This window comes from Melitaea cinxia, chromosome 13, assembly GCF_905220565.1.
Source record: "Melitaea cinxia chromosome 13, ilMelCinx1.1, whole genome shotgun sequence".
Lineage (NCBI taxonomy): Eukaryota > Metazoa > Arthropoda > Insecta > Lepidoptera > Nymphalidae > Melitaea > Melitaea cinxia.
This window is the reverse complement of record NC_059406.1, coordinates 10981230-10998479: the sequence shown is the minus strand read 5'-3', so window position 1 is coordinate 10998479 and position 17250 is coordinate 10981230. Positions and strand designations below refer to the sequence as shown.

General features: G+C 36.4%; 1 protein-coding gene across 1 annotated transcript in view; it reads right to left on the bottom strand.

Moving 5' to 3' along the window:
• The window catches only part of LOC123658897 (unconventional myosin-IXAa-like), a 41201-nt gene that overhangs the window by 17442 nt on the left and 6509 nt on the right, over nucleotides 1-17250 (bottom strand). The window contains 13 exon segments of the mRNA XM_045594187.1: nucleotides 828-999; nucleotides 1093-1340; nucleotides 1972-2163; nucleotides 2802-3008; nucleotides 3180-3227; nucleotides 3494-3604; nucleotides 3674-3822; nucleotides 3944-4079; nucleotides 4887-5133; nucleotides 5638-5777; nucleotides 6463-6643; nucleotides 7969-8882; nucleotides 17106-17218. Of these exon segments, the coding sequence (XP_045450143.1) occupies nucleotides 828-999; nucleotides 1093-1340; nucleotides 1972-2163; nucleotides 2802-3008; nucleotides 3180-3227; nucleotides 3494-3604; nucleotides 3674-3822; nucleotides 3944-4079; nucleotides 4887-5133; nucleotides 5638-5777; nucleotides 6463-6643; nucleotides 7969-8882; nucleotides 17106-17218 (2858 nt within the window).

The following is a 17250-nucleotide window of genomic DNA, read 5'->3' as shown; positions in this document are numbered from 1 at the left end:
TTTCTCTGAGTGTGATTACGATTCAGTCTGTAACATCCCATTTCTGGGCATAGATATTTTTCTCTATGTAGAAGAATGATTGGAGCTCAATTAAGAGTGGAGATTATTAGCGTGCAACTTATTTGTTTCTGTTTCGCCTACTGATGACTGACAGAGAATGCCACTAGGCATTAAGTCTGCCTTTTGTTGTTTCTTTTTTTATTGTAAAACAGACAGAAAATTACTAATAGAGTCTAAATAAATAAAATAATTTACTAGATACAACTCGCGGAACGAGAATAACTAAAGTTAGCCTATATATATTATTTCGGATCTCAAACTGTCTACGCATGACGTTTCATTTCAATAAATTTATATTTATTTATAGATAATATGGTCTTTGGTGTGTGGTTACGGCAAGGGAGAATATAGCCACCCCCTCTCTTCCCGTGGGTATCGTAAGAGGCGACTAAGTGATAACACAATTCCACTACCACCTTGGAAATTAAAAAGCCGACCGATGGCGGGATAACCATCCAACTGCTGGCTTTGAACTACACAGGCCGTAGACGAGCAGCAGCGTCTTCGGTGCGACAAAGCCAGCCACCAACCCGCCTGCCCAGCGTGGTGACTATGGGTAACACACACGAGTTTGCACCATTTTTGGCGTGAACTTGTGGAGGCTTATGTCCAGCAGTGGACTGTGATAGGCTGACATGATGATGATAGATATGGTCAAAATTCTTAAAGGTCCTCGACTCGAAAGTCAAAAGACCTCAACCTTCAAATGATGATGACACTCTGGATCAATGACATTCCTCATCTTACGGTGAAATTAAATATACTACCTGCAGTATCCCTGTATCACGAGAGAAGCGCGTCGTAGCGCCAGAAAACGCCGTCGCTCTAGTACGGCGCGGAACCAGCGCTGGATGGTGATGATGGACGCCATGATTTGTTGATGTAGCCTATATTCTAACTTTGTCTGTTCACTTTCCCGCATAAAGATCTTTGTTGCGCCTGTAAACAATTAACAAAATTAAAATTGAGATAATTTGTTTCGTAAGATAAAAAAAAACAAACTTGCAGTAGTGTTTGAAAAAATCGGCTCACCTAACTGGTAGTTATCCCTGTCTAAGTTTAACGTAGCGAGGAAGTGTCGTACGTCCGTCTGCGAGCTTAGCAATCCTTTCGGTAAGAGTATTCTGTACAACTGTATAAACTCTTCGTACGTGAGGCGCACGTTGTACCCCGCCTGTCTGATGCGGACCGTCTCTAACATGCCCGTGTATCGCAGTTGTCGTTGTACTGTCTCCTCGTCGAACACATTTGGCACTTTATCACTGTTCGATTTTATACACCTGAGAATAAGAAATAGGCATTAGTTTTCAAGGATAACGTATTTACGAAGGTATTACGCAATTTGACATTTCATAATTTTATCTACATGGAATGGATAGTGTTGAAATTGTTTAGTAAAGTGAGGAGACAAGATGTGGCCATACTTGGCAGTGAAAGAAATTATAATGAGTAAACTTGTGAAACTCTTATAGATATACTAGCTGACCCGGCAATCGTTGTCTTGCCGCTAAACGATATTAAAAATAGGGGTTGATGGTAGAGGGTTGAAAATTTAGGGTTGTATGTATTTTTTAATGTTGTATCATAAAAGAATAGAAATTAAAAATTTAGTCTAAAAAATAAAAAATAAAATTTAGGGGTGGACTACCCCTCACATTTAGGGGGATGATAAATAGATGTTGGCCGATTCTCATTAATATCGGATAAGCGCAAAAAATTTCATCAAAATCGGTCAAGCCGTTTCGGAGGAGTATGGCAACGAAAACTGTGACACAAGAATTTTATATATTAGATCTATTAATCAAGATTATCGTTAGGAATTGAGTTCTTACGTTCTAACGTATCTTTAATAAAAGGTGGTTTGGCAAAATTCTGAGGGACGTTAGAGGCAAGTAGAGCGCTAGCAGCTACCTAATAAAGAACGGGTTGGCCTGGTTGAGCGTCTCCATGAGCGCGGCGAGCGAGTGCTGGAACTGCGCGGCCACGGTGAGCGGCTGCTTGCGCTTGCCGGCCGGCGCCGTGCGGCCCGCCAGCGTCTTCACGCTCTGCAGGTTCTTGAGGCCCTTCTTGGCGCGCTCGCGGGGCCTGAACGACTTGTTCTTCCTGCGTGAGACGGCCGCTTGAGCGAGGTGGCGGCGTCGGCGTGTCGACCCCGCCACCGGAGTTAAGTTAAAACGTACATGCGGCTGATCCCCAATATTTATAAATTATAAAAGCTTATTAATATAAAATATTAAAAAAAAATACAATATTTTAAACTATGTACACATTATAAATAAAAGAAATTATACCGAGTGACACAACAGATTCCCTGTAAAACCTTTATTTACAACTATTATCCTTTATCTATAACCTTTATTAAAAGTGCGCGGAAAATTATAAACAAAAACACCTCCACCGCAGTCGGTCGATCGGACCGTATTGTTATATTCATCAAACAAAATCATTAAACTAATACGTAAAAGAAAAAAAAAACAATCCCTCGTTCTTCACTTATAGCTAATAAAGTGAGCTTCCCGATATCTTCGAATAGGATACGAATCATGCGCAGACGCTAACGAATCGAACGAAAAGTACATCACAAACGTTCGATTCGATAGCGCTCGTTCGAGATTGTTTGATGAAGGCGAGATGGCGAGAGCGCGAGAGAGCGAGACAGCGAGAGACAGCGAGAGGCAGCGAGAGCGAGAGCGAGCGAGCGCGGCAAGCGGCAAGCGGCAGGCGGCAGCGTGCGCACGTACATGACGATGAGGCTGGCGCGCTGCAGCACGTCCGCGTCGTCGAAGCGCTCGTCGCGCTCGAGGCGGCGCGCGCGCGTCTCCGCCAGCCTGTAAGGTTTGCCGCGCGGCGCCTCGCGGGCGCGAGCCCGGCTGCGCGGCGCCCGTTAGTACCGAGCTAGGCTGCGCTTAGCGGGCCGGGCGGAGGCTCGCCATCGAACGGTCCGTCCACTTACGTGTACTGCGATGCGATACTACGGGACTGACACGACTAAACACAGCCTAGATGATGTTATATTGAGGAGAAAAAAGGTCGAGAAAAATATGATAAAAATAAAAAACATCAATATCCATGCGTAAAGTGCACATAGAACTGAAAGCATGCCATAAACGGTGACTTACGCAATGCGGTTGATTGCGAGATTGATTGACGATACTGTCACCAGTTGGCTGAGCAACAAGACATATCATTACGTCACATTACGGTATTAGCAAAGCTTATAGGTAACATAGTAATACGAAATTCAAAGTATATTTATCAAACATTTGGCAAATTTTATATAGATCGTTATCATGCCTCTTACATGTTAATATAATATAATTTTGCACTTCAAAACGATTCGGTTAACTGGAGACAGAAGCATATCTTTATTTTAGGGTTGATGCAATTTCGATAAGAAAAGATCGATTTAATTTAACGGTGTACCGCAGCTCACCTGATAATACTGTCATTCGGCGCATGTATAGACGCTCTTTGTACCCTTGACGCTCCCTCGACTCTATTTACCCGATGTCTCCTGCCAGCTTCTAAGAAGGCAAAATATCCCCTGTGGAATTTTTTTAATTAGAAGCTGCCACTTTTCTGTCATTTCTAAAAGTAAAAAAAGCAAGCTCACCTGAAAAAAGCTCGCACAATGGCCCATCGGAACACTGCGACTGGATCGACACCTACTAACTCTCGTACGAATGCCAAGGAAGAATTCTTTAACACGCTTACGATGTCTTGTCGCATTAGATCTAAATTCTTCTCACGCATTGCTGTCACCTTAAAATTTAAAAAATCAGACGATTAAACTTTTTGCTAAACAAATAAAATGTATGAATCTTCCATATAATAATACGATGTTAGTTAACTTTATCGTATATAGTGTTGCAACGAAGCTTACCTGATATTTAACCCTTCCGGCATAGTGTCGCACTACGAACGCCGGTTCCCGTCGTTGCGGTTTTTCATAGAAGGGATTATCTTCGTGCACGGAATTAAATTTCTGCAGGAGAGTTTCATTCGTCGCCCATGGGAAACTGTAATAGTAAATTACAATTTTATCATGATGTTATAAAACTTGGTAGTCAAGTCAACACATACAATCCTTGACCAAACAACTTATGTTTAGTCTAACTTAAGAGGTAATGTGGGTTCTCCCAACCTGGGGTCACTCTGAAAGTCAACATAAACTACTACTGCTTACCATGTGATACCCACCACAGGAAGTGTATTAAAATATAGTAGTCCTCCTCATCGATTTCGATGACGGCGACCCAGGGAGTCATGACTAATTTCTCTGATGGGCCCTAATATGGCTCGCTAATCTACATTTAGTTTTAAATGTCCTAGAGCAACTGCGGCAGTAAAGCTGACCCGCAAAGTTGTATGTGTAAGTATAGGAGGGTTTAGGTCTCTGTTTATTAACATGGCGTTTTGAATCAAGCGCTAGAAGTCGATTTTCTTCAAATGATTTAATTTTATAATTGATAGTAGATCATTTTTGAATATCATATCAAAAATTGACCGCTCCAGCGGGGTTCGAACCCGCGTCTCCGACTTGCCGTGTCGGCGCTCTAGCCAATTAAGCTATGGAACGATGCACCCGCTCGAGCGAAATTTTCGATATGATAATTTTTAATTTTCGGAACCCCGCTGGAGCGGTCAATTTTTGATATGATATTCAAAAATGTTTAGAATTCCTAATGTGGGTAACACAAAAATAAAAATCTTAGATATGATAGTAGATCGCCAAAATTATCTATTTAATGCGAGCTCCTCCCAGCTTTAATTAAAATGAACACTACAGTAGCAATACTCATAGTTAAGAGTCGGACAAGCCTCACTTGCACTGGTCGTCCAGCAGACACAGCAGGCCGCCGGGCTTGCCCTCGATGAGCTGCAGGCAGCCCGTGTTGTCGGAGAAGCCGATGTCGGTCCAGCGGATGCCCTCGCGCCGGTACTCCTCCTGCTCGTACTTGAACACGTGCTGGTTGAAGTAGTACTGCAGGTGCTCGTTCGCGTAGTTGATGCACAGCTGCTCGAAGCTGTTGCTCGGACCGAAGTCCTCGAAGCCGAATATGTCGAGGACGCCTGGAGAGGTTACGTTACTGCTTATTCGGGTGTAATATTAATCAGCTGATACCACAGATGTTGTTATAAAGTTTTCTTATAATTTTATAACCTTCCTAGTTTTTTAATTCATATAAATTCACTGTTTCAGTCATTTACAAAAATAACCAAATGAATTCATCCAGTCTCAATTTTACGCAAAACCACAACCACTTTTTGATATTTTTATTACACTACTACTCTCTTTATTTTATAAGATTTACTAACTTCAATCAGCCGGTCTGGGGAAATACCTCAATCGTACAGAAGATCACGGCTAATTAATACTGTTCTAAAGTAGTGTTGTGTTCCTGTGGTGAGTAAGGTGGAAAGAGCTCCAGGTGAGGGTCAGGCATAGCGTAGGCAACGCGCTTGCGATGTTTCTGGTTCCTATAAGCTACGGTCACCGCGTACGATAGTATGTAGGTGGGCTGTACGCGTAGTGTTTGTCGACCTAATCGTATAAAAAAATATGCAAAAATTTACCTATACTATGTCCTTGGTGTTCCCTGAGTGTATCTTTTTTAGAGAGCAACGCGTGATTGACCTGCATCACTATCCAGTCAAACAGAGCACCGTACAGACATTTCGCCATCGCATCTCTTGTGGCAATTGCTTCTGGCAACCTAGGATGTTAAACATTTTTAAACAATAATAATAATCATTGTAGCAAATACATTAATAACTGAGCGTTTCTAACAGTTATAGCATTAACATGATATTGTAAACGAGACAAAAAAGAGTGAAAAGGCATCTTCTAATGCATGATCCAAGCATGCATGCACTTCAGGCTGTATCACCATTTATCAACATCGTAGGTATCATTGGATTATATTTATTATTAATTTATTAGATTAATTTAAATATGTATGTAAAATACGTCACATCTTAGAGATTGAATTGTAAGCCTGGTGTGAATGTGGTCAATATTATTATAAAATCGAGGATGGTCCCATTTTAAAACAGATTAAAAGTTAATAAAAAAATATTTTCTTATAATATTCACACATAATACTATCACTAAAATATATAACGTTAATTTAGATTTTGAGCATAATAAATTTCTTTTATTTTATTCTAATACTCTCATCGATGTAACATTTTGCGAAGGCCTCCTACAACTGTCTTCACAAGGTTCCGCTGCTGGATAATCTGGGCTTAAAGACTCTCGGTAAACGGACTACTTTCATCAAGTTGATGATGTTATCAGTCGAATGTATGCACTCATCGGCCTACATTTCTATCAATTACTTTAAGATACCCAAAATCTAAATAATTTGTTACAGCTAATAAATGATTTTTCACACATACCTATAATTAATAACAAGTGTTTCCCCGGAAGCTCTAGCTCTTTTAGACGTTAGCGCTGCAAGCAATGTCTCTTGTTTAACTCGCAGCAGTGATGATATGAGAGATACGACTTCTGGATTCCGCACACCTACTGCCTCGTCGTGATGGTATGACTTTCTTTGCGGTTGGAATTCGACGTTGCCTGTCAAAGACCATAAACAATTTAGGAAGATATTGTAATGGAAATTGAAAATTATTATACTGTTCTGTATTTGCTCTTTAATACTGGTACTGTTAAAATCTGTCACAAAAGTTTCACTGCTGGATAAAGCAAAATCTAATTTGCTTCCTACAATCTCCTAAGACGACTAAATTAATTAATAAATATATATTCGATTTTACTGTGATTACTTAAAATATGTACATAATCTACTCCTAGGCAAGTAAAGAAATGTAACGACGAGTAAAAAATATTGTAAGACCTATCTTGCAGTTTAATATACAATTCAAGAATACAAATCTTTATTTTGTGGTAGTAAGTAAAAAGAAAATATACTAAAAACAAAAATATAAAATTTAAGCCCGACTTTCTATAATTTGTGTAAAGAATACGTCATATTGTTTATTATTTATTTTATTTTTATGTTCTCAATTTAAATTCACGTTAAGTATTCATTTTAACTAAAATTTAATTTAAGACTGCAAGAATTACTAATCAAGGTTAACTTAGAACCTTGAAATATTACAAGATTAAAATCTTGTTTCAAAAATTAAAAAATAAAGCCATAATCATTGGACCGGCTGGCTTATCACTGAAACACATCACTAAAATTATCAATATTTGATTATTTCAGCATCTGCGACTAGCATCAGAAAATTGATTAGTTTAAATATAATTTAGACTCAGCACTTTTATGAGAAAAATATAATTTAATTGTACAACTGTTATTTAGGTGTTGTAAAAATGTAACATTTTTTTAATATTTAGGATTCAATCTTATATTTTCAATTTTAAGTACTGAGAGATCTTTAAGACAATAGTGACAATATGTTATTATTTTGTAGTTTTGAGGATTTATTTTATTTTATTTTATTTCATTTTCATAAGAGATAATGAGAACAACTTGTAGTCAATATTGTCAATAAGGAAAATTTTACATACCTACATGAAAATTATTTATAAATATTAAATATAAAGTACTAACTTATATGAGATGTACTAGAGTAACCTAGGCAAGTTATGCTAAATTATTAAATATGATAGTATTCATTAATACCTAATATTATAAACTGCAAATAAAGGTCAGTTAACTTTCTGATAAATAAAAAATTATATCTTATCATAATACTTGATTACTTGGATTAGCATATTGAAAACTTTCATAAGTATTTATCATACTTTTCATGATATTATTATTTTATTGATTTGATAATTTAAATAAAGATATCTTCAAGAAAACTATAAAAGTTTATGTTGTGCAGTACACAAATATTTGTTCAATTATGACATATATGCTGAGAACTTACCCAGGAGGAGTACAGCCGAGAGAACGGCAAACAACCGTCGCTGCTTGTCCAAGGTAAACCCAACCATGTCCATAGATTGTTTGAGTCTCGAGAACTCATACTGTTCGTCAACGCCGGGCACTACACTACAACCAGTCTTCGACAAGTAATTATATTTGTCCACACTGAGCAGGTGCAACTGTTCCTTTTCTTGCTCAGAAGCACCCGCCAAAAGATAGTAAAACACATGATAGTTCCTTTCGTTTCGACCTTGACTACATATTCTAGACTTTTCCAAAAGATACTTCTGCACAACAGCACCATGAACCATGCCATTTTCCTTGTAATTAACTTGAATAAATTTCCCAAAACGACTGGAGTTATTGTTGTGAGCTGTTTTCGCGTTACCGAAAGCCTCTAGCACTGGACCGGCGCTTAATATAGTCTGCTCCACGCCACTTCCATGAGATCCTTTCTGACTTAGCGCAGTGAGATGATGGAGAAGAAAATTTGTACTCTCTGTTTTCCCTGAACCACTTTCACCACTTATCACTATACATTGATTCGTTCGTTCTCGTAGCATACAGTGGTATGCCGCGTCGGCTACTGCGAATATGTGAGGCGGGAGGCTCGACCCTATCCGCTTGTTTTGATACAACTTTACATACTTCGGGTTATATATCGGATAGAACTTGAAGGGATTGAGGGCTATTAAGATGGATCCGACATATGTGTAGATATACCCGGCGGCGAATCGGGCTCTCAGGTTGTCCAGTAGCGTCTGTTCGTTCAGTTCGGGCAATTGGCACAAGTCCGGGTATTCTCTATCCTTAGGTTGGTACAGAAACCTCTGGAAGTAGTCCTTTATGAGCTGCGGATCCACGGAGAAGTTTTCCATCCATGGCTCGTCGGGAATCTTCTCCCGAAGGTAGAACCTGTCGGACACAAAACAACATTAGCACAAGTATACTTATTACACATGTAGTACAAACGATATTTACAAAAGATTTTACATTTCGAACATTTTATATTTGTACCAGTCAGTACTTAGGAACAGAGTTCATATTTACTGCGAGTAGTAAAAATTTTCAGTTTAAATTTGTTTGGCAGGATGGTTGTTATCACGCGGCGGCGGCAGGAAGAGTGACGCACACGCACCATCAATATCCCCAACCACTGTCGTAATACGGCCCTTTATTAAATCATGTAATTTCAAATACACTACTTAACATAAACTGTGGTTTTTAATAGCTGACATTTTTAAATAAGAACAATTCCCAACATGCGAACACATATATTAAAATGAATATCAAGGATACGACGAGTAAAATTACAACAAATCGAACAGAAACTAATAATTATACATGAATCACTGGAAAATAATTACAAAGACCATTGTAGTCTACAAATAGTTGTCCAGTGACAGGATAATTTAATGAACCAGTAAATATTAAGACTCGTCGACACGACACACGCATTCGTAAACAAATTACAATGTTATCCACATCGCTAAGTATATGAAGTACACTAGCTGTGCACGCAACTTCGTCCGCGTGGATTTAACAAAAAGGTTATTTGTTCAGTTCGCAGAGTTATAAAATAATTAAATTTATAAAATAAAAGTAGCCTAAGTTACTCCTTATTACATCAGTTGTCTGCCAGTGACAGTCTCATCAAAATCGGTCCAGCCGTTTCAGAGATTAGCCGGAACAAACAGACAGACAACAAAAATTGTAAAAAAATATATATTTTGGTATATGTACCGTGTATATATGTATAAAAATTAGGTGGTTATTTTAATATTACAAACAGACACTCAAATTTTATTTATTTGTATAGATAACTAAATAAGAGCAATTTTTGTAAATACAAAAAATACTTTTGAGTTATTGTTAAGATACTGTACGTTTTTACGACCAAGTGTGTGTCTTATAACTTTTAGATACTTATAAATAATATTTCGATACTGATATCTATAAATATGTAAAATATTGATTCATAATGCTTTGGCGCAGAGGTCACAGCACTGGCTCGCAATCAAACGTATGGATCCCCTGATGGTAAACAATTATCGTAGCATATACTCCCGCAACGTCAGAAACATCGTAAACGCGTTGCCGACCCTAGCCCCAATCTCCCGCCAGGAGCTCATCTTCTAACCACACGAACGAACGAACACGATACTGCTTGAAAGCAGTCTTATTTTGCTGTATATTATAATATAAGGTCGAGATACTACCCCAGTCGGGCAGCTTAAGATTATGAGCAGAAAATTTCCTGCTCTGTCCTCCCACAATTTACTCTATGTTTTATTATTTATGCTACAAATATTATTATATTAAAAAAGTTGGCCAATTTTTTTTTTATAAATATAGAAAGAACTGATACGAAACACGGAAGCAATTTTTTTTTTACCTAAGAAATATAATCACAAAGTAAAAGATTTAGGTGCAATGTTGATAGTTCTAACATGTTTTTTTTTTTTAAACAAATTTACAGATTTTAAATTATCGCTTAAGAAAAACAACGTGGGTCGCATGCGGACGTAAGTGGGTGTGCTGTACAATATAAGTATTAGAAATGTGTTACGAGCGGGAAAAGCGCTTCCCGAGCAATCGCCGGGAGGATATTAAATGTTTTTAAGCAAATAAACTTCTGTACAATAAAGAAGGCTTTGCATAAGTCTTAACTATATTTACAGTGAGGGGTCGGTAAACACCTGTAATGAGCTTAATAAGGCTACGTTTTAAATAAAATAAATATTCTTTGTAAAATTGTCATCTTAATAAAAAGACTCATTTGCGAATAAACAATGATACGCTAGTGGTCGCCCAGTGGTCGAAATTTGACCATAATTAATTTAAATTATAAGTTTGATCATTTGATTTGAACATTATTAAGGTTCTGTTGCACATGTGTACATGTTGTACTGTAAGTAAATACTAAACTTATGTAATAATAAACAAAAGAGTATATATATACCACCACCAGTCAAAAGTGAAGCACTGAATACATTTTTAATTAACACCTCTAGAATAATTAACGCAAATGAACATGTACTCATTATAGGTGATCTTAATTTAAGTAGTATATCATGGTCTGTATCACCAGAAGTAAATTATATGTACCCAGAATATGGTAATTGTCTTGGTAATTCTCTTATTGATTTTATTGAAGAAAATAATTTGAAACAATTTAATAACATTTTCAATTCAAATGAAAGATTACTTGATTTAGTCCTGACTTGTAATACGCATGTCAATGTCATCAAATACCCAAACCCTATCAGCATAGTTGACAATCACCATCCACCCTTATTAGTTAGTCTTGAACAAAGCGACTTAGCTAATATAGATGAAAAGACTACTGAAAGATTAAACTTCTATAAGGCAAACTATGGTAATATTATCAATGATTTAAATAATACACCTTGGCTTAATTTATTTTCAAATTGTTTTAATGTCAATTCTATGCTCACAATATTTTATAATAAAGTAAGGGAAATCATTGAAAAACATGTTCCTAAGACTAAACGTAAAAACAGTAAATTCCCTATATGGTATAACTATAAACTAATTTCCATGTTGAAACAAAAAAATAAATACAGGTTAAAATTTAAAATATTCAAAAACAAACTTGATAAAATTCATTTTGAATCCCTAAGAAACGACAGTAACAAGTTAATGAAGGAATGTTATGATAGATATATTGCATCAATTGAAGATAATTTGACGAAAAATCCTAAAAGTTTCTGGACTCATCTAAAAAATATGAAGCAGTCAACAAATACATATCCCGCAAAGATGAAGCTTGGTGATAAAATTGCCACTGATGGCTCTAGCTTGTGCAATCTCTTTGCGGATTTCTTCGCATCAGTCTATGACTCGAGTGAATATTCACAAAATTACTCACATGTCTTGAATGTTATTTCAGGTAGCATTTGCAATATTAAAATTACCATTGATGATATAATCAGAAAGCTGAAAGGACTTGATGTAAGAAAAGGATCAGGTCCGGACAATTTGCCTCCTTTATTCATTAAGGAATGCGCTGTTCCATTATCATTACCACTTCACTTAATATATAACAAATCTTTATGCACAGGTGTTTATCCTGAGATATGGAAGTTAGCAAGAATAGTCCCTGTTTATAAGAATGGCGATCGTGAATCTATAACCAACTACAGGCCTATATCAATACTCTCGACACTATCGAAAGTCTTCGAATCTTTGCTACATCCAATCTTGTCACGCCACGTTCACCATGCTCTCTCAGAATCTCAACACGGATTTATTGACTGTAGATCTACCATAACAAATCTAGCTAATTTCATGAACTTCGTTACAACATCTATAGATGCGTGTAGACAAGTCGATGCAGTTTACACAGATTTCTCAAAAGCATTTGACAGGGTAAACCACAAACTGCTGGTGGCAAAACTCTCAACTTTTGGCATAGGAGGGCCTCTTTTGTCTTGGATTTCTTCATATTTAGCCAACAGACGCTCATACGTAGTTATCAAAGGTCACAATTCTCTATTTTATCTCGCTGTGTCTGGTGTTCCTCAAGGATCAATTTTAGGACCATTACTATTTAATATTTTCATTAACGACATTACTAATTGCATCAAGAATTCCAAATGTTTAATTTATGCTGACGATTTAAAGCTTGCTAAAGAAATTACAAATAAGCATGACGTTAAGTCTTTACAAGAAGATATCAATAGAGTTTTCGAATGGTGTAAGTTAAATGGAATGGAGCTTAACCCTTCCAAATGTTCATATATTACTTTCACACGTAAACGATTTTTTGTTGAGGGAAAATATTTTATTGGTACGCACCAATTACAGAAATTGGAGTATGTTCGCGATTTAGGTATCACTATTGATGGTAAGTTACGTTATAATGTACATATTGATAACATATGCAGGTCGGCACGCAAGATGTTGGGGTTTATTTTTAGAAATTCTAAACAATTTAAAAAACTGAAAACCAAAAAAATTTTATTCACTACATTAGTAAGGAGTAAGCTAGAATATGGAACGCTCATTTGGAACCCTAACTCAGACCCATAAAGATAGATTGGAAAGTATACAGAGACGGTTTACGCAATTTTATTCTATTGGACAGGACAAAAGAATGCCCTACTACTCACGGCTAAATAAGTTTCGGTTAAACTCACTCTCTAACCGGCGCAAGCTACTTGATATGGTATTCTTACACAAACTAGTGAATGGAACTGTGGATAATTCAGAACTCCTAAGCAAAATTTCAATTAACGTTCCCTCTCGCATACCACGATATCCCCTTCCACTATTTGCTTATAAAACCCAGAGAACAAACCTCGGTTATTATTCCCTCATCCCTAGACTGAGTAGGCTTTACAGAGAATTTACAGTTAAAAACAAGTCATTAGACATCTTTGCAGATAACTTAGCTGTATTTAAAAAGAAACTATTAAAGTCATTTGATTCCTCAAATCAAAAGTTATGTAGCACTAATATTAACTTATCTTAATTTATAATAGTAATAGTTATGTATTTAGTTCTTTATTTTGTTTATATTTTTTTTAAATTTAAATCCTATATGTTTAAAATCTTTTGATGCTGATGTCTCAATTGTCTAAAGCGCATGCTGTAACTACCTTTAAGAGGAATTATATGTATATACTTAATACCTTTGCATATATCTAATTGTAAATTTTTTAAACATGCAATTCTGTTGGTGGTTCTAATTAAATAAATAAATAAATAAATATGCGTGTGTGTGTCAAATACATACCTAGTATTGTGATGTAATGTTTTTTTTATTGATTTAATGTATTTCTATGCATAACTTAATAAAAAATTATGTGGTGTCATGGAACACCAGGTAGGAACGAAGTTCCTTCGGATAGTATAGAAGCAACACAATTTGAAAAAAAAATGTTTTATACATATATATTTTCTAGTACTTGATATTTTTTTAATTTTGTTGATTGGTTTTTAATTAAGTACATAAAAATATTGAGGAAATTTAGTATTTTAAAAAATAGCAAATACCGTAAAATAAAATAAATCAAACAAAATAATAATTCAAACTATTAAGTGAAATAAAAAAAAAACATATGGCTTTATTTATTTTTGCCGACAGTATAAAATTACATAAATAAATTTAAAAAAGTTTATTAGTAATATTTTAGTTCTACATACGTCATATTATGTGTGACTGATATTACGTCACTTCCGTTATATATTTTTCTTACGGTTTTAGTTTCACATTTATTCATTTCGCTCGCCAAGCCAAATGTCAAGCTTGCCGTAAGAAACTTTGTTCCAAAAATATTAGCATTCTGCACTCCTCCTCTATATAAACTATAAGTGTGCAAAATTTCATACTCCTCTAAAAGGGTACAAAGTTTTTGCTTCACGTATTAATATATAGAAGATATAATATAACCAATGCTACAAATATACAAAAACAATGCAACTCGGAGAGCTAAGTCCGTACCGTGTTCGAGTCTATTATAAGAAAAGATACCATTCACATATTGAATGTAAATAAATATGCTAGCAAGGTTATACGTGTAACGCTGTACTTCGATAATTACACAGAGGACCGGCCACTGTGCATTGTTGCTAATTGAGTCGCGGAGGAAAACGTTTGCGATATGATAAATTCATTAAATACCGAACGTTTGTACGTTCGTTTATATAATATTACTAGCTGTGCCCGCGGCTTCGCCCGCGTTGAAATCAGTTTGTCACTAAGTTTTCCCGGCAAACTTCCAGTGAAACTCTCATCAAAAACGGCTTAGCCGTTCCGTAAACCTTCCTCTTGAAGCCCTCTCTCCATTTGTGAAACCGCATGAAAATCCGTTAAGTAGATTTTGAGGGAATCGGTCACATACGCTTTTGGGAACTTTGTTTTATAATACACTAACTGTTGCCCGCGACTACGTCCGCGTGGTTATGAAGATATGCATTACTATTAAGATGCTTATCGCAAATTATTTTTTATTTCAGTCACTTGAAATGCTTATCACTCTGAGTAACTTTTTCAAAGGCACAATTTAGTATAATTTAATAGTTATTTTTATAAAACCTCTCTATACACCACATTTTTAGTTTTATTTTCAGGCTGCAGTATGAATAACCTATCAGGCGAACTTGTTGCTACTGTATATGTTTCATACAAACTATCAACCCCAATTAAACCCCCTTAGCGATGGAATAGCGCAAAATCCGTTCTTAGCGGACGTCTACTAACTATAATCTACCTCCCTGCCAAATTTCATCTTTGTCCATCTTGGATGGATGGACCATCCAGCGGTTTTTGAGTTCTCGTGATGTCAATCAGTGACCTTTCTCTTATATATATATATATATATAGATTACGATGTATTATTTGGACACTTCCTCGCCATCTATAGAGCATACATTTTAAATTTCAAGTCTCTTACCTTAATAACATATGACTTTCATATAAACTTCCAACCCCCGTTTTATCCCCTTATGGATCGAGTTTCGTAAAATCCGTTCTCAGCGGATGTTTACGCCCTATAAGGAACCTATCTGCAAAATTTCAAGTTTGTAGATGTTATAGTTTCAGAGATTTCGTGATGAGTGAGTCAACCTACCATACCCCATTTTAACCCCAAAAGGGAGTTGATTTCTAAAGATACATTATTTGAACACCTTCTTAACATCTATAGAGCATACATTTTAAATTTCAAGTCTTTTACTTCCAAAACATAGGACTTTCATACAAACTTCCAACCCCCGTTTTATCACCTTAGGGGTCGAGTTTCATAAAATTCGTTCTTAGCAAATGCCCTATAAGGAACCTACTTGCCAATTTTCAAATTTGTAGCTGTTATAGTTTCGGAGATTTCGTGATGAGTAAGTGAACCTACCATCCCCCGTTTTAACCCCAAAAGGGAGTTGATTTCTAAAGATACATTATTTGAACACCCTCTCACTATCTATAGAGCCATACATTTTAAATTTCATGTCTCTTCCTCCAAAAACATAGGACTTTCATACAAACTTCCAACCCCCGTTTTATCCCCTTAGGGGTCGAGTTTTGTAAAACCCGTTCTTAGCGAATGTCTACGCCCTATAAGAAGCCTATCTGCCAAATTTCAAGTTTGTAGGTGTTATAGTTTCGGAGATTTCGTGATGAGTGAGTAAACCTACCATCCCCCGTTTTAACCCCAAAAGGGAGTTGATTTCTAAAGATTCATTATTTGAACACCTTCTCATCATCTATAAGGTATACATTTTAAATTTCAAGTCTCTTACTTCAAAAACATGGGACTTTCATACAAACTTCCAACCCCCTTTTTACCCCCTTAAGGGTCGAATTTTGTAAAATTCGTTCTTAGCGGATGTCTACGCCCTATAAGGAGCCTTTCTGCCAAATTTCAAGTTTGTAACTGTTATAGTTTCGGAGATTTCGTGATCAGTGAGCCGACCTACTATCCCCCGTTTTAACCCAAAAAGGGGTTGATTTCTAAAGATACATTATTTGGACACATTTTCACCATCTATTTATAGAGCTTACATTTTAAATTTCAAGTCTCTTACGTCAAAAACATGGGACTCTCATACAAACTTCCAACCCCCATTTTACCCCCTTAGGGGTTGAGTTTCGTAAAATCCGTTCTTAGCGGATGTCTACGTCATATAAGGAGCCTACTTGCCAAATTTCAAGTTTGTAGGTGTTATAGTTTCGGAGATTTCGTGATGAATGACCTTTCGCGTTTATATATATTATAGATAACGACAAAATTATTTGTTTTTAACGTTCGATGAGTCAGTCACATTTTTATTCGGAAGGAAGTATAGAAAAGATATCGATAAAGCAGAGTCTCGCAGTCTAGTCGTCGAACACGTAATAAAAATTCCAAATAAATGAACTATAACAAACGTGAATAATCTCTCTCTTGACATATTTGCGATTAAAAAATATTAGTCAGTTCTTTGTGAGGTAATGTCAGTCGTCGCCGGCGGGGCGATGTTTGTTTTCAAAGCACGACTGGAAATAAATGCCAATGTGCCAGCAGATGTTCTAGTTTTGGACCGTGGAATATTTTCAGGCCAGTAGAATTTATACAAACAGTTCCTATAAAAGACACATTAAAGTTTTCAGATTTATTAAAAATATATACGACATACCTGTAGTATTGTCCCGAGTTGTTGTTGGGCCACAGCATCATAACTGCGACGGGCGACTCGTTGGGTCCGAGTCGCCTCTCTTTACACTCTCCGCTGACCATATCGCCCACAACCTGTGGTAGATTTTTTCCATATAAAATACGCA